The sequence below is a fragment of the Perissodus microlepis genome, chromosome 16, assembly GCF_051167445.1.
Source record: "Perissodus microlepis isolate ML-2025 ecotype Zambia chromosome 16, ASM5116744v1, whole genome shotgun sequence".
Taxonomy (NCBI): domain Eukaryota; kingdom Metazoa; phylum Chordata; class Actinopteri; order Cichliformes; family Cichlidae; genus Perissodus; species Perissodus microlepis.
Window position 1 is genome coordinate 18,109,258 of NC_140476.1, and position 18,855 is coordinate 18,128,112.

The window sequence follows — 18,855 nt, forward strand, 5'->3', positions numbered from 1 at the left end:
TTGGTCCAGCCCAGAGTCGATCATGACCAATTGGCCAATCCAACACCTTTCATTATTTATACCCTTCCAAAAAAAAAAAAAAAAAATCGATCGGCCCATAAAAACAAAAAATCGCCAGCAGCCCACCGGGCAAATGCCCGGTATGCCTGATGGCCAGTCCAGCTATGCACATGGCTCAGTCTGATACATCTTGTGCTCTCCCCTTTGTGCAAAGTTTTTCTGGGTCATTAATGTCCCGAACGTTGCCCTGACCCCAAGAGGATGCACACCTCTTGTGCATCCTGTTCCTGCTGTCCAGCCTGCTTACAACAGTCAGTCTTTCAGACAGGCAGGCAGGAAGTAGGAAATGAATTTGGTTTGACATTGTGTTTTACAACTAGCTATGAATATATATTGCATGGGTTTGCCCTGTATGCGGATGTGTTCAAGGCTGTCCTTATGTGCAGATATCCCTATAATAGGCCCAGTCTTAATGAAATTATTCAGGGGGAGTTGTGGAGTAGAATTGAGAAGTGGTGATATCCCTTTGACACAATGGGATCATAGATACATCATGGTTGTTAGCATAGACATTAGTCTTCTAGTTCAGAAGAGAAGCCAATTGTCAGTCGGGTGAAGCCTTTCCCTCTTTGTTTCTGACACTCTTATCTATGCCCCCGCTCACAGAGGTCCAGACAAGCTGGCATTTGTAGCATTGTATGTTGTATGTTGTGTGTAAAGTGGCAGGGGTTGGCAAGTAGCATCAGGCCAAAGCGTGCTGTCCTGCAGGGGATTGGGGTGTGTCTAAAGCCTTCAGTCCTGACATGCTTGCTGTCCTGGCTGTGGATAAGCCCCAGGCTGTGCTAAGGCTAATGCTAAAGGCGGAGCAGGCAGCCATTAAGACTATAAGTCCTCTGGAGTGGAGCTGAAGAGGCTGCCTGCTGCTTTTCAAAATCCCCCCAGGAGCATGTTCTCACTTTCTGTCTTTTACATCTCTCTCATCTTTTCCAGGCTCTCTTCCTCCCTCTGCACCCTCACTTTCACTTGTCTTGTGAATATCTGTTCAGCTGATGATTTATCCCTTAACTTTTCCATTTTTCTCTCATCCTGTCTTCTTTAAGAAAAAAAATCTCATCCCTCTCTATGTTCGCCTTTTTTTTTTTTTTTGCTTTTATTCATTCCTCTTGTGTGTGGCTCTTTCTCCCTGTCTCTTGCCCACTTTTTCTCCCTTTAAAGTGGAGGCATTATATTGTGGCCTAGTAGAACGCTTGTCAGCTCAGTGGTCATTAAGTAATCATTAGACTATTTTTTAAAAAAAGGAGCCAAAGTCTTAGGCAGAGACCCAGCAGCACCTCTGGCGTTCACACTTCATTTACTGTATGCCTCATTAAAATTAATGTATCTACAGGTTAGTCTGTTGAATATTCATGCAAGCATCAGGTGATTAGAGAGACTGGCATAAATGACTGTAGGGCAAAGAGGTTATGACTGATCAATACAAAGACTGTGATGAAGGCACAGGACGAGAGGGTTGAATCAGATTTTTTTTTAACCTGAAACTCGATGTATTAAAAGACTTCACCTAAAGCGGCGACAGCACAAAACACACACGCAAGAAAAAAAAAAAAAAAAAGGAAAATGAACTGCAATTTTCTCCCTTGACAAAGAAAAAAGGATAACTTTTTTTCTTTGATTTACCATCTCTAGCTGTATTCTCCTCTTCTGAGCGCTCGGCCGGGCAGTTTTGTAGATCCTTTGAAGTTATCCTAAAATTTTGTTATGAGCGTGTGCTTGTGTGAGCTGTGGTTGGTATGCTCTGATGTGCCACAGAAGCATCCTTAGCTGTACACTTCTCCTCCCCCTGGACTCAAACTTGTTTTCATCTGCTATGCTTCATAAACAACAATTGTGCAGTGCTGCTTTTGGGATTTGCAGTGCACTTTGCTATCCCCCCCTTTTTTTTTTTTTGCATCAAAACTGGGCTGTTGTTTGTAGCCTTTACAGGGAGTGCAGAATTATTAGGCAAATGAGTATTTTGTCCACATCATCCTCCTCATGCATGTTGTCTTACTCCAAGCTGTATAGGCTCGAAAGCCTACTACCAATTAAGCATATTAGGTGATGTGCATCTCTGTAATGAGAAGGGGTGTGGTCTAATGACATCAACACCCTATATCAGGTGTGCTTAATTATTAGGCAACTTCCTTTCCTTTGGCAAAATGGGTCAAAAGAAGGACTTGACAGGCTCAGAAAAGTCAAAAATAGTGAGATATCTTGCAGAGGGATGCAGCAGTCTCAAAATTGCAAAGCTTCTGAAGCGTGATCATCGAACAATCAAGCGTTTCATTCAAAGTAGTCAACAGGGTCGCAAGAAGCGTGTGGAAAAACCAAGGCGCAAAATAACTGCCCATGAACTGAGAAAAGTCAAGCGTGCAGCTGCCAAGATGCCACTTGCCACCAGTTTGGCCATATTTCAGAGCTGCAACATCACTGGAGTGCCCAAAAGCACAAGGTGTGCAATACTCAGAGACATGGCCAAGGTAAGAAAGGCTGAAAGACGACCACCACTGAACAAGACACACAAGCTGAAACGTCAAGACTGGGCCAAGAAATATCTCAAGACTGATTTTTCTAAGGTTTTATGGACTGATGAAATGAGAGTGAGTCTTGATGGGCCAGATGGATGGGCCTGTAGCTGGACTGGTAAAGGGCAGAGAGCTCCAGTCCGACTCAGACGCCAGCAAGGTGGAGGTGGAGTACTGGTTTGGGCTGGTATCATCAAAGATGAGCTTGTGGGGCCTTTTCGGGTTGAGGATGGAGTCAAGCTCAACTCCCAGTCCTACTGCCAGTTTCTGGAAGACACCTTCTTCAAGCAGTGGTACAGGAAGAAGTCTGCATCCTTCAAGAAAAACATGATTTTCATGCAGGACAATGCTCCATCACACGCGTCCAAGTACTCCACAGCGTGGCTGGCAAGAAAGGGTATAAAAGAAGAAAAACTAATGACATGGCCTCCTTGTTCACCTGATCTGAACCCCATTGAGAACCTGTGGTCCATCATCAAATGTGAGATTTACAAGGAGGGAAAACAGTACACCTCTCTGAACAGTGTCTGGGAGGCTGTGGTTGCTGCTGCACGCAATGTTGATGGTGAACAGATCAAAACACTGACAGAATCCGTGGATGGCAGGCTTTTGAGTGTCCTTGCAAAGAAAGGTGGCTATATTGGTCGCTGATTTGTTTTTGTTTTGTTTTTGAATGTCAGAAATGTATATTTGTGAATGTGGAGATGTTATATTGGTGTCACTGGTGAAAATAAATAATTGAAATGGGTATATATTTGTTTTTTGTTAAGTTGCCTAATAATTATGCACAGTAATAGTCACCTGCACACACAGATATCCCCCTAAAATAGCTAAAACTAAAAACAAACTAAAAACTACTTCCAAAAACATTCAGCTTTGATATTAATGAGTTTTTTGGGTTCATTGAGAACATGGCTGTTGTTCAATAATAAAATTATTCCTCAAAAATACAACTTGCCTAATAATTCTGCACTCCCTGTATGTACTTGCCTTCACTGATGACTAAATGGAATAAAGACAGTTTTGTCTCAACTCTGCACTTTCCTGTAGCTATTAAACCAGACAATATCCGCACACATGGAGAAGGGATGAAATGAGGGTTCAGTGAGCCAATTAGTGTGACTGCACTGTGTGGATTTGTGTGTACTGTAATGACTGTACATGCCCAGCAAACTGCTGAAACACAGTATTTCCAGTAGAGCCGAGACAATTGTGGACTGAGCCGTGCTCTGTCTCTCATTACATCTCCATTTCATCAAGTAAAATTCGTTTCAGGCTTTCTGTGGAGCAAAAATCAGACTTTTTGATTAAACGTTATTCAGTCATGGATGCTGATGTAAGGTTTAACTGAGTTGTGTTTTTTTTTTTTATTTGAGGATGAGCTCACTGACATTCTTAAATATATCCTGGCCACCCTTGTTGATCATGAAGAAAGCGTTGCCCTGGAAACCACAGAGGCAGGTGAACAGTGCAAGATGCTGTCAACGTTAATGCTCAAGGTTAAATAAAAAATTGTTATGTTTATTCCATGAGTTTAAAGAAGAGAATTCAAGTGTTACTACATAAAGAATTCCGTGTGTTGCTGTTCACACCCGACTAACAACTTGACTGGCACGTGAACTAATGCGGAGCAGTGAGAACAAGTGTTTCCAATTACGGATTTGTCTTACTTCGTGGATGAACCCTTGAGGCTTATTAAAGAAACGCTGTAGCAAAAAACGTGTGATGACAGTTAAAAAAAGGTATCGACAGCCTTGCTGACACACAAGAATGCAGAACTACTCTTGCTGTTTAGGGAATGCACATAGATGATAAGCATCCTTGTTAACAATCAACGCTTGAACTGCCTCCCTGTGCTGGTTTTCTTCCCACAACATAATGAATCTTCCCCCATCAGTGCTGCACATAAAAAAGCACTGCACACTGTACGCACATCATCCTGAATTTTTAGCTCGTCTGCTGCTTGCGTCAGCACATGCACTCTTGGTAGGAATGGCTATAGTGTAGCTGACAGAAGGAACTTCGCTCTCTGTGGGAATGGACACGTGTCAGGATTTGACAGGCTGATCTGTGAAGTCGCTTTCGCAGCATGAGGATTCTGCAGGGAGCGGAGACTTTTAAGATGTTTTGGCATATGAAAAGATGCATTTTCTTTCCTTTAATTTTGCTTTCTGCTTTTGCGCTCATTGTTCTCAGATTTTCTTTTTCTTCTACTTCTTTTTCTTTGTTTTGTTTTTGGGTTTTTTTGTCCCTTCAGTGTATGCTTGACTGAGCAATAATAACTTGTAATAGCTCATGATGCTACTTAATAGCTCTCAAATAATTAGCCTATTTTAGATTTTTAAATGGCATATCTGTAAACACTGATGTACGAAAAAAGGCTTTCAGCCCCCAGTTTTTCTCCTGGCTGCCAATTCAAACTTCAGAATGGAAATGGCAGAGAATCGCTTTGTCCTGTGCCAGTCCAATCCTGCATGGTTCCACTTCAGGAGGTTCGGAAGTAATTCTCCTGAAAAAAAAAGAAAAAGAAAAAAGGATTGCCAGGATTCCACAGGGCTCTACCGCAATTCCGGATAGGGACATTGTCGGGCTTCCTCCCAAGTCTAGTGGGTACAGAGGTAAAGGGGCAATGATGATGAGTAATTTAAGATGCTAGCTTTACTCTTACACAACATGGTGGTCTCACAACGTCTTGTAGACATTCTTTTGAATGCAGCTAAACACACGCATACTGAATGTACGCGGCAGCTTTGAAATATCACAAACGGCTCTCATTTTAGCATGCTTGCCAATCTGTGGATAAGGATGAGCCTCTCTAGGCAGATGGCTATGACCCTAGGCAGTCAATCATTCAGTCAGTCATAGCAAAGCCTAGCGTGAGCTAGAAGGGTGCATGAATTTGGGGATACAGAAGGTTGTTTTACAAAGGAGAAACATAAAAAGGAATTGGGAAGCTTTAAAAGGAGGTCAGATATAGTTCAAGTTATCAAACAGGAAACAAAATGTACATGACAACTCATTAACATCTAATTAATACAAAGGCACTGCATATTGCACATCATATCTGTTTTTATTTACAGTTTTTGGGGGTTTTTTTTTCAGATATGCCTGACTTTCAAAGCATCAATACCCAAATTTTCCTTTGAATATAAAATTTTCAATAAAATCTTTCTTTTAACTTGGGGGAAAAACAAATGTCAAACTGTGCTTCCATCTCAAAATATAAAAAAGGTTCGGAAATGGTCGGATGGAGGATAAGTGGAAAAAGAATATGGATGTCATCCAGCATTTTATGCCAGCTTTAGGTACTCGACAGTTTTTGATATTCAGTGGAACAGATGCATTGCAGCATTGCCAAAACTGTAGGTTTGAGAATCTATGGTGCTATTTGTGATCTCAAGTATATGATATCTACGTATCAATTTTGGGGGGGAGGGGGGGTTGTGTCTGTTTAATCTTTATGTTGTTAATTGCATCTATAGATGCATTACAACAGGCAGTTTTTTAAAACTGCTGTTTTAATCCATCCAGAAATCACCCATGTCCTTTAGATAATGCTAGCTGATACCTCAAAATGTGTTTAAATGCAAAACTATGCAGACCTGTTTGGCTTAATGTATGAATATTTGATTGCTTGTAAGTACCCCTGTTGTTATGATTGTTGAAGACAGATCTTCACTGCATTATAACAAGTATTTTCAGGTCTCATGTAAATTACAGAAGCTCTTACATCATGAAAAAATGTGCTTTTCACGACAGGAACGGAGAATTATGAGGTGCAGGTGGACATAAGATGTATGAAAACACACGATTTCTGTCCTTGTCTTTTCATACATCCTATGACAAGGATGTTTATGTCTACACGCATTTTTGTGGTTTTCTACATACTTTGTGCTCAACTAATCCCTCTCCCCCCAGGCATTTGACAGTGGGACTCTGGTTGCGGTCACACCTGATGTACCTGCAACTAATCCTATCGCACAACCAATGTCACTGTAACCAATCCTGTCACAGCATTCAGGGCAGCCTCAGTTCCTTCCTGACATCTCAGTCACACCTCACTGTCGTCTCCTTCCTCTCCTATCTGCTCTCTTCCCTCCTTTATAAATGGATTCCTACTTCGTTTACTTTCTGGCAGACTGACAAGACGCCCCCCCCCCCTCCCCCCCAACTGCTTTTGTCTTATATCTTACTTAATAACATAGCCCTACTTTGCAATCCACCCCACTACCATTCACCCTTGTCTCTTCTCCTGTTCTGCATCTTATCATACATTTTTACTTTGATACCAGCAGACCTCCCATCCTTGCAGCTTTGGTTTTCTTGACATTTCCCTCTCCTTCCTGTTCCCTTCTTTCTCTCTTTCTTCATCAACCGGTGCACCCACCCACACATCACTATCTTTTCCTGCCCTGGTGCCACCAGAAATAAACCTAGCAACATGTCGTCTGTCACAAAACAGAAATTGCATTGTGTACCTGTCACCAGCGCTCACATTTTCCTATACCCATAGAAATGACTGTCTGCTCCTTTTCCTTTTCTCCCTTTTCCCCCATCTCCCTTCATTCCTTGCAGAGAGTAAGCTGAGAGTGCAAAAGAACAACCAGTCTCAGGTGTACCTGGAAGACAGCCGTGTCAGGATCAATTGCTCCATCACCTCCCAGACCAACCAGGACTCCCAGCATACCGTGATGTGGTACGTGAGACGAGCGACCGGGTCGGAGGCTGACGAGCTCCTGCTGAGGATCGAACGCTCCGGGGCCTTCGAATATGGCGCCTACGCAGATGAGGAGAGACTGAGACGGCGTGTGCAGGCTGAGAGGTTGTCACCCCGTCTGTATGTGCTGACGCTGAACAGGGCTGAAAGCAGCGATTCTGGCACGTACTACTGCTTGGTGGAGGAGTGGCTGAGTGACCCAGATGGAGTCTGGTATCGACTCTCCCGGGATTCCTCAGGGTTCACGCAGGTTCTGGTCAGAAAACCAGGTGAGCAAGCAGTGCTTTTCCCTTTAACCAAATCCATGTTTATTCCCACTGCAGCGAGGTAGCAGCTGCCACTTAAGCCCTACATTTTGTGATCCTTTAAACCACTTAACCATTGTTAACTCAATCCTTCCTCCAACTTGCTTTCCTCCCTCTATGACATGCTATGTCTCACTCCAATGACCTTACACCTGCCCCAGCCAGAGCTCAGGTGGAAAAAGATGGATTGAAGTCATGCCAGCTGATGGAAAACCCTAATCCTCTTGTCCAGAATTCAAAAACTTGAGCTTAAAGCTATGATGTTCCAACTGCCACCCACAATCTGACATCCCACCTCATTACAGTTATTTTAGGAACACTCCAACTTGTATCTTTTTCCTCTCCCTAACTGAATTTTCCCTTTTCTCATTTACCTAAACCCTCCTACTCTTCATATACAAAGAGATTCTTTGTCTCACCCCATAAATGCCAATAATAACTGAACAGTCCTGCTGAAGGTGACTTTTCAGGCACTTGGGGAGCAGTATTCATCTGCCAGGTGTGCTGTTTACAATGCAGAATTTATATCATTGATCAGGCATCTGTCCAACTAGAATGTGAGGATGAAAACACCTGGTGATTAGCCCGTAGAGTAAGAAGTGCTTACAGTAGTATGTTTTTAAGTTGAATCTGGTCTACCAGTGCATAGCTGAAGCACTCAGCTGCTCACGCAAATGAAAATATTTTGAAATATGCGCATCGTATACAAGGCTTGTTTTGGGGAGACTAACTCGTCCCTTTCATGCTTCAGAGAGTTAACACAATCTATGTGGAAACTCATCATGCAACATGGACTGTAACTTTTATTATTCATGACCCTATAGATTTCAACTTTTATGGACATGTAAACATCTTCATGAGCTAAATATAAAATGCGGTATAAACTTCGTAGATGTTCATTAAGGTGTTAAAACATTCACCCAGGAAGTCATCCAGAAATCTGCCTGTTGAGAAAAAAGATGAGGGGAGACGTGTGCCAGAACTCTCCTTTTTTCCCCTGCTTTCCTGCTGTGCTTTCTGCTTCTCATTATGCTTTAACAAGGAGACCGTTCCAAACTGTGTGTGAGATGAGTCCAGGCATGCCAAGTCTGTACTGTCATTTTTTTTAAAACTGCAGTGGAACTGGGTCATAGTACCACCCCTGAAGGACTGTAGTATAACCGCACACCAGACACAGTAGCCTTGGGGTAGGATCCAACCCTGCTGGGAAGCTGAAAGACTAGTGATAGCTCTGGGCAGCGCTCTGAGATTTATTTATTTTTTCCTTTTTGTTTGTGCGTTTGGGAAGTTTAGTGTCCCATTTTCAGAATCATTTGCTGTTTTGTAGTATTAATTTCTTTGGACTTGTTCAAATTAGAGCAATGACTGGCATTTATTTTGATTCATTTAAAAAGAACATCTCTTCATGATTTTATCAGTAAAACACTGAAATACAGCTACCGAATGCCAAACTGACAGCAAAGAAAAATTCATCATCACAGAAGCGTTTTTTGTATGGGGAAAGATAATATTAATATGCTGCTATTCTGAAGATCTTCAGAATAGCAGCATGGTAACCTACTAATTGACTGATTTGTTTGTTATGTATTTGAACTTGAACTAAGCAGAAATTATTAGAAATTTCTTGGAAAGCTTCAGTGTCTTCAATTTCTGTTTATTTTCCGGACCTCTGCAGAGGTTCGCTTGCAGGTTGAAGAACTGGAGTCAAACATGACAGTGGAAGAGTCCGGTCCAATCCGACTAGGCTGCAGCATTCCCTCACAGTCATCCCGAAACTCCCGCTTCTCCGTGTCCTGGTATGTAGAGCGCCCTAAAAACGACAACAATGAGGATCAGCCAGGGGAAGAAGAAGGAGACCGGGAGTGTGTGTTCTCCATTGGACATGATGCCGTTTTTGGAAATGGAAACTGCAGCCCCATAGAGGAACCCGGGCCAAATTCTCGCTTGCAGTTTGAGAGGATGGCCTCTGATCAGTACAGCCTGACCATTCAAGGGGCCCAGCCAACAGACGGGGGCCGATACTACTGCCACGTCGAAGAGTGGCTGCTCAACCCCCGCAACGTATGGTACCGCCTGGCCACCAACAATTCTGGGTACACTATTGTCAATGTATTACAACAAGGTAAGCTCGTAAAAGACAGAATCTTTTGATCTGTCGTGACACTGAAGATTGCACAAAGCTATACTTTTATCAATGGCTGCCTTCTAACAGTACTGGTAATTTATTACCAATTAGCTACTGCTTATTTGGAAATCTAGGCTTATCGTATGTATTGTCACACTGTGCAGTCCTAATATCTCCTAATATGTGTTTTGGTGCAGGCAAATGGAAACTAATAATAAGCAAGTTATGCAGCTCTTAGTTACTTTTTTTCTCTCGTAATTTCTATCTTGTGGGATCTGGCTTCCTCAGTTGCAATTAACAAGTAAAAATGAGAGCCAGACATGGCCGCTTACTGTTTAGCACTGAAGCTGAGTCATTTACAGTGTCAAAAACTGTGCTGGTATTTAAAGCAGTAAAATAAATCAAATTACAAGGCTCAATAAATAAGAGAAGATGATTTAGAAGTGCAAAAAGTGCAAGCTGTAAGAGACCTGCACTCTGTATTTATCAGTACTCAGCTATGTTTATTATTAACCCTCTGAAGTCTGACTCACATTGTCCTGTTCGTTGGTTCCCCTGGTTTCAGAGGGCCACATCATTTTCCTTACTTCCAGATATATACACGCTGATCAAAAAGGCACTGAGCTTATCTAGGAAAAATCTAAGTTCCTTCTGTTTTTGCCAAAACTTGGTAAAACTATTTTTAAAAGCCGGAAATCCTGTTAATTATTGTTTTGCACAAATTCTCAGAGGTGTAGTTTTCAATTTCTTTTTTCCCCCACTTATTCTCACATAACCACATATTCATTCATGTGACATCATAGCAGCTTACATATGCTGATACAGCAGCTTCTCAGGTGGAAGTAAGAAATATAATATGTATGTATATATATCAGCAAATGGTGATATTTTGACACATGAATGAGAAACTTTTGAAAGAATAAAACAACTAACGTGTTTATTTTCTGCCAACAGTGTCCACCGTCCAGTCAGTGGTGTGCTCCAATAGCTCCCTCTTCTACTTTGTCTTTTTTTATCCCTTCCCCATTTTTGGAATCCTCCTCATCGCCCTGCTGCTAGTCCGCTACAAGAGCCGCAACAACAGCAAGAGCCAAGAAGGCAAGAACGGTGCTCCCTTACTGTGGATTAAAGAACCTCACCTCAGTTACTCTCCCACCTGCCTGGACCCGCCAGCTCTCAGCCTGCACCCCGGCTCGGTCGACTAAGCAAGGGTCCTGCCCGACTGCCTCGCTTAAATCGTGGATTTAGCCTACACTATGCCAGGGAGCAGATCTGGACTCCACCTTCAGACCTTACTGTCGTTCACTGCTGTGTTGAATTAGTCAATCAGTTGATCAGTTTGAAAATTCACACCCTGGTGGCTGTCTGTTTTATGTTAAAAAAGTGTGTGTGTGTGTGTGTGGATGAGGTTGTGTCTAGTGTGTAAGCACAATTAACTGTGCACGTGCAAAGTGTGGGAAAGGAAGTATCATGGGGCTCTCTCATTTTCTTTTTGTTTTGTCTTTTTTTTGTGAATCTTAATTTCTTAGTTGCATCTTTATTACTCTGAATATTCGTCTATTTTTCGAAAGAGTGCGGGGAGGGAAAAAAACTGTGCACATGAGATCACGGGCCAATTTAGGAAGAACATTTAAGAGAAGGAACTCTATAATCAACTCTGGCATTAAGAGTATGCCAAAAAAAAAAGTCTCAGCACTGATCCAGGAGCAGCTACAGCCTTGCCCACTATGCTGGTTGCCATAGTGATGCTCTGCGCCCACTGACTTCGTAGCTGCCGACTTCGTTGCCAGGCTGCATAGAGACAAAGGCTAGGACACACAAGTCTGTGTCCTAAGTGAGGATGTGTGTATGTGTGTTGGCCCACCTGCCTTCACAATGAGTTTAGCTTGGCAGACAGAAACAGGTCCTGGTGTGCCACTTAAACACTGCCAGACACTCTGGCCTTAGTGGGAGACTGTCCCACTCTTCTTCTCCCAGAAAAGAAACTGCAAGCGAAAGAGTGGGAGATGGGGAAATTATGGAAAATAAATGAACAGCTCCCTCCTGCTGAGGATATATGTACTTTAACACAAGTGATTTTTTTTTTTCAGTGCCAAGTCCTCCTTATTTCCTCAACAGCTACTCTTTGAAATTTTAAAGAGGGGGGGAGGGGTTCAAAGACAGATTGTAAATACGTCTTCTTACCTCCTGCTGTGGATTTATGGGACTTGTTGGCAAAAACAAAAGAAAAAAATGTACTTATGTTGAATCAGTTGAGTTGTCCTGGTTGAATTTCCACATTCTTGATTGAAATTGAATTCTTGCACATTTCTTTGAATTCCCCCGTACGACCACGAAGTCCTACAACTTTAAAAGATATCAGATGCATATTTTTTTTAAGGGATTTGTATAGCGCCACACTGAAGATTAAAAATGTGTAGATGTATCATAAACCACTAAACACATTATCTGCACATCAGAAGACCAGTTTATGATGACAAATGTTTGACTTTTGTGATTATTCTAAGGTTGTTGTTTTTTCTATTTATTGTTTTATACTGTTTTGCATAGCTTTGTAAGATTTCCTTTTTTGCTTTGAATTTCAAAAAAGAAAAAAACTGCTTCTGCTTGTGTTGCCAGGCAACTGCACCAAGCACATATGTCAATAGCCTGTGTGTTGACAATGTGGTAGAAGTAGAAATGCTAGATTTTGTCCTGCGCATTGCAGTCTGTAGCATTTCATACCAGGTTGTCAAGTTCGGTCAGTGTCAAAACACTGTATATCTATAACTATAATGAAATTTACTGTGGCTTTAAATATACAATAGTTGACCAGGCAAGTCACAAAAATAGATTCACGTAAATGCTTATTCAATTTTTTTTTTCTTTTTTTTGCTCTAGTCGCATTTATTTAGTGAAGTGTGATGTAACACCTTAGGTAGGATGTTTGGTCAAAGACAGCGGAACTGTTTAACATGTCTTCTAATCAAGGATTCTGGCTGAAGGCATCCGCTTCAGCTCCCCTGACGCAAGGGAGAAGGATTGAAAACCTCTGTTGCCTTCTCTGGAGTGCCAGGGGAGGTGTGAAATCCTCTATCCAATGTGGGCCTAACCCCCATTCACTGCCAGACTGGACATGAGAACTCTTGAGAAACGTGACATTATTGTCGTCTCAGTCGTGTCAATGTGTATATTGCATGACAATATTGCAGGAGGAAATTTGATGTTTTGTAAACTTCGAACTCTCTGTGAATTGTGTTCGTGTGACAGAGCCCAGCCCAGCCCCGCCCCCGCCCCACCCCAAACTTCCTGAGCCAAGAGTGAATACGAAGCCCCTGCCCCAGTCATCATTTACGATATCTGACTGCCAATTCTACATGCCCTTTGAGCCTGTGAAATAGATCATTTCAAGAATGGGTGTTGTGGAGACTGTGTTTGATATTTATTGCTCCTATTCGTCTTTTTAATGCTTTGCTTTTATGCAGCATTTCATTAAACATATTTATGTCAAAAAAAACCAACAAAAAAGAAGCTACAAGTATGTTTCCTATACTGTGACACAAGCTACACAGCTTCCTAGTTTTTTTATTTTCTCCAAATGATCCTTTTCAAGTAGACAATACCATTTTAATCTGAGTGAGGCTGGGAGTTAGAAATGTGATGCATGTGCAGCAAATACAGCTACAACTAACCTGATCAGTGTCATAACAGAACCTGGAGCATCAACTAGCCGTCCATCCGTTATTATGCATATGCCAACATGACTGGATAAACACATTTTTGCGGATCATATCCTATCCCGGGTCAGGTGCAAGGTGCTCGGGGGAGAAAAAAGTGCCACACAGTGGAAACGAGACAAGTAGTACCAGCTCAAAGGCCAGCAATATAATGAGGCAACATTTTGATTTTTGAAACTAAGCAAATTCTACATGCATAAAACTGGCCTGTTTTGTATACATAGTGAATGACTTCAGTGACGGATTTTTTCCCCCTTTTTTGCATTATGATTTCTCAATGGTCCTAATTTTCTAAGTGTTCTCTCACATGAGCTTGCCTAACGAAGACCTCGGTGGTCAAAATATTGCCTTATTATTTTTGTGTTTGTTTACGACTACATCTCTTGACAAGATTTAAAAAAAAACTCACAACAGGAAGGAAGTCAGTGACATAAATAACTGGTGTGGTTTGACAAAAATGGTTTCCACTTCTTATGGGCTTGTGCTATCGTCAGCGCAAAATCGAAAGCTAAGAAGGAAAAAACAAAAAGTCTACATGAACTCATTTTTTGGTTGAGTGATTGCCTTTTATGAATCTCAGACATTTCCAGGGATGCTGGATGGGTAAATGGTGCCCACAGAACAGCTGCTTCGGCTTTAATGTGTAAATCCCACAATCTGAGACTTAATTCATGCAACATTAATTGTATCTTTCTAGACTTTAGCCAGGAAGTGGAGGATGCGGTTGTGGTTTTTCATGTCACATTGCTCACTACCATCAATAGCGCTGTACAGTCAGTCTCTAGTGTTTCTGTGGTAATAATACCACCCATACCTCCCAAGATCTCTCCACACATTCTGACAGTCTTGTAGCTGTGTTTTGAGGGCTGCATGTTCTGGCTGTGTGCTGGCTCCAGATTTAGGTGTAAAACAGTGTGTGTTGATGTGTTCAGTTGAACCAGTGATGCTTTATTTTCACTGATGTATTTTTATATGACCATGGTTAATTTATTTTTCCTTATGTTATTCTATCGAATAGTTACCATTGTGACCATTGAAGAGACACTTAGCTATTGTCAGTTTATTGCAATAAAAATACATTGATTGCCTCTTCCTGTTTTGCTTCCAACCATATACATTTTGCAGAGTTTGGAGATGTGTCATTAAACCGATATATCTGTCAGTTCTTTTCACAACAGTCACGACTTGCTGAGCTGCTTTCTACACCCTTGCAAAACATCTACATTTGCTTTAAATGATACTAGCACTATAGGAGGCATGGTTTTTGTTCAGTTAGTGTAAGATTTTTGTCCTTTGCTGGGCAAGAGTTACTGTATTCTGTATGTTCCGTGTTTATTTTATGAATGTTTATTTATTCATTTGAGTTTGTGCGTAAAAGGAATTTAATCATCATGTTAAAGTATATATGTAGATCGATATGTTTTTGGACACTTTTTTTTGTTGTTTCACCTCTGTATACCATTACAGTGAATTTTAACCAAACATTCAATTAATGTGATTGAAGTGCAGACTTTCAGCTTTATATCAATTGATTTATCAAACGCGCAACATTAACAGCCCGTTTTATACAAAGTCCTCGATTGTCAGATGCTCAAAAAAAAGTGAACAATTGACAATCGTTTTTAAATTCTAATATATACAAGGTATGAGGTCCAACAAGATGTAGGTATAAGTGGAGGATGAGGAAGAAATTAAATCTAACACTGTTGACACTGTTGTCAAAATCTACAGTCAAGAGATGCTTTGCTGAATGGAAATACAGATTTTACAAAAATGTGCAAACCACTGACTAAAAGATTAACTTGTACCAGAATGATGAGAAGAGAAAAGTGTGGAGGAGACAAACTGCTCATGGTCTGAATCCACATTATCTCAAACATGGTGGAAGCAATGTGATGGCCTCGGCATGTATGACTGCCAATACCAGTGAAAGTGATGGGATGAACTCTGAAGTTTACAGCTCTTTGCTCATATTCAGCTGCAAAGCTGATTTAAAAAGTGCTTCACGGTCTAAAGGGATAATGACCTAAAGCATGCTGCATAACAACCCAAGAGTTTATCAAGGAAAAACTGTGTTCTTCAATGGCCAAATCGGTCACCTGATCTAAACCCATCAGAGGATGACGTTCAGTTACTGAAGACAGAACTAAAGGCAGAAAGATGAGCAGCTACCAAAAGTGGATGCAGTAAAGATCTAGCAAAGCATCTTTGCTAGATCAAACAAAGGACCAAACATGGCATTGGGTGATGTCCATGGGTTCTAGGCTTCATACTTTTGTTAAACCTCTTGAATTAAAGCTGAAACTCGGCACTCCAATCACATTTATAGTAAAAACATGTTGTAGTGGTGTACGGAGAAAAAAATTACAAAACTTGTATTATAACTGCAAGTTGGATCTTGGAGATCCTCACGTAAATTAACCAGCAACTTAAAAAAAAAACCAAACACTTCTGCAGTTACATAAGTCCAACACAGGTGGAATTTCTCAATCTTTTACCATCACTTCATCAAACACTGCAGCAGTAAACTGTCTTCAGTCAGTCTATGCCATTTGTTTTTCTCACTCACTTTCTCCCAAATTCATATTTACCTGTTATAATGCACAGGAATACCCAGTGATGCCAAGAACAAATTCTGAAATTATTTCCATAAAGCATGGCCACAGAAAAAGAAAGGGTGAGGGAAAGAAATTGTGGTTTGGTTTTCATCTGGTTTTGTTATTCATGCAGATTCTCAACTTGCCTGAAAGGGAGGCCACCGTTAAAGATCTGTTGATGTAGATAGCTAGCACACACTGTTAACACATTGTTGGTTGTTGGGTGTTTTTTTTGTGTGTGTTTTTTCTGGCAAACTGTGTCGCAACTTCACAGGATGCAAAACACCAATTGTCCCCCTTTGAGCATTATTTCCCTGTCCCAGTTCCTTCAAGATTTCTGTGCTGTCTGTCTCCACTTTCTCAGGCATACCCTCTATGAGGAAAGATGTGTTTTGCATACAAGTTACCAATAATCACAAATCCATAGTTCTTGCAGAGAATCTAGACACCTAAGGGCACACTTGGGCAGACAGTACTTAACGATCCAGAGCAGCAGGGCAGTAGTCGGGCAAATATATTATGATTTATTACCAATAGAAGAGAGAAAGTGCTGGAGAGAATGCAAAGAAAGGACATTTTCTCTTCTGCTTGCACTATGGTGAGCTTGGATGCATAACAAACAAGGACAGGGATAAAAATGTTTGAAGATGGATACAGATCATGTGTGAATTTCTGCAGGGAATATTCGCCTGTGTGCAAAAACATGTTAGCTTAATCACGGAGCTTAGTATCTGCTACAGACAGGTTGTTTGGTTCTTAGAGAAGAGACATAAGGGAGGCAGAGCTACAAAATTAACACCCTGTAAAGGGTGATTGGTAGATGAGGACTGTGTACAGCTTGTTGCACTCACTGTTGTATGATACCACATTGCTTTGTGTAGTATGACTCACTCGGTGATGTAAGGCTGAATCAGAAAGAACGGGCATGAAATGTTACTCTGCACATTTACTTCTCGAGACATTAGCGTGGATGATGGACAAGAAGCGGTAAAAGTAGAAAACAGATGTGCCACCTGTTCTCTTGAAAATTGCACTGTAATTTGCTATTGATGCCTCAGCAGCAGTCTTTAATCTGTGATCTGTGTAAAAGCTGCTTGAGAAAAGAATCAATAGCTCCATTCAAAATGTGTTTGTAAAGGTTGTCCGTTGGGGGGAAAAAGGTCAAGAGATTATCATGGACACTTACAGGCAAATGATGTAATGCAGAAGTCACCTCTACTGACAAACCAACAACAAAAACCCTGATGGCCCCACATCATTCATTATAGATATAAAACATTCAAACACACACACTGAAATATTCTCATCTTATTCATAATTGATACACACAAAATGAGTGTACTTCCACTGGTTCGGCTAAGATGAAGTAAACTGGTGCTAAGGTTGCTGCAACATTCGCTTGGGACCCCAGCATTTAGTCTCTCAATTCTCAGAGGAAGCCGGGAGATTCAGATGCAGACCTAATTAAGATGAGCTTTTAAAGCTTGATGGATGGAATTGCCTTGCAAAATATTTGGTTTTTGTGAAAAAAAAAAAAAAATTAAGAAAGTCCACTTAATCTCTTGAGCTTTTCAAAGCACACAGGACTTTTGACTATGAGAAGGTTTGTTTGCTAGATGTATTTTAGAATGAAGCCTTAGTGAGCGGGAAGAGCAGGGGTGAAGGTAGCGCTGAGAGAGTTTTTAAAAAGACTAGTGCTACCCATTTTATGATGCTGGAAGTACAGCGGTGGTAACATACAACAAAAATAAAGGTGAAGCTTTGCTATATACACATTTAGTGTCGCATTTACACCATGAAAAGCACCTAAATCAAGTGCACTGAGGTTGGCGGGAGCATGTATTGCACAAATTTGATCAGCTTTAAAATCATTTCGTTTAAAATAAAAACTGTGTCAGCCAGAGGAGGCTGCTAAATAGAGGCAGAGGAGATTTCTCCTCGTCTGTTTTCTAGAGGCATGAAGGAGATCAAAACATGAAAGAGTAATTGCTTGAAATAAACTATTACCCAAATTTCAGTATAATTTATAGATTTTTTCTGCTCTTTAGACATAATCCATTCCAATTTTGATTAAAATGTTTGTTTTAACCCCTGCAGGGAAGGCAGGAGTGGAAACGACAGCCTGCATGTATGCATGGGTGTGTGTACATTGAATATACAAAGGTACTGGACCACACCTCTTAATCGTTGATGTTTTTAGTCCTGTTGCCATGGGGGTATATAATAAACCAGGCCAGGCAGTTCGGCTTTACAACAGTTGTGACAGAATGTGTAGCTCTAAAGATCTCGTGTAAGTTCAGTGGCTGTAGTTGTAGTAAAATGCCATCATTGCAATAAGGTCTATATATTTTCCTAGATATCTCGCAATCAACTGTTAAGTGGTTTTATTGCAAAGTGAAAGTGTTCAGGAACCACAGCAATCCAGTCAGGATGTGGCAGATAAAGCTGACATCATGCTGAGGGGCATAGTCCATAAAAGTCGCCAACACTCTGCTTACTCAATAACTGCAGAACTCCAGACCTCCAGGCATTAATATCAGCACAGAAATTGTGCCCTAGAGCTTCATGGCATGGATTTCCATAGCCAAGCAGCTCCTGTAGATGTAATGTGTAGGTGTCTCAGCACTTTTCTGCATATACTGTAAGTATGCAAGAAGGAGCTTGTGTTGTCCTTCTGAAGGGAGATCCTGCATTAATTTAATGCATGCCAAGACATGCACAACAGTGCACCACCAGAAAACATCCTCCCTAACCAATCAACAGCCACAATACATTATTGATATGACAGTATGTTACTGATTCTCTGTACTACACTCTGTGAGTGCAATGAA

At 41.2% G+C, this 18,855-nt stretch overlaps 1 protein-coding gene across 1 annotated transcript in view; it reads left to right on the top strand.

Moving 5' to 3' along the window:
* Window positions 1-14,515, top strand: part of igsf3 (immunoglobulin superfamily, member 3) — an 82,401-nt gene extending 67,886 nt beyond the window's left edge. Inside the window, exons 7-9 of the mRNA XM_084908697.1 lie at window positions 7,140-7,550; window positions 9,262-9,708; window positions 10,666-14,515. Of these exons, the coding sequence (XP_084764823.1) occupies window positions 7,140-7,550; window positions 9,262-9,708; window positions 10,666-10,916 (1,109 nt within the window). The 3' untranslated portion in view covers window positions 10,917-14,515. The remainder of the gene's footprint in view (window positions 1-7,139; window positions 7,551-9,261; window positions 9,709-10,665) is intronic.
* The last annotated feature ends 4,340 nt before the right edge of the window (window positions 14,516-18,855 follow it).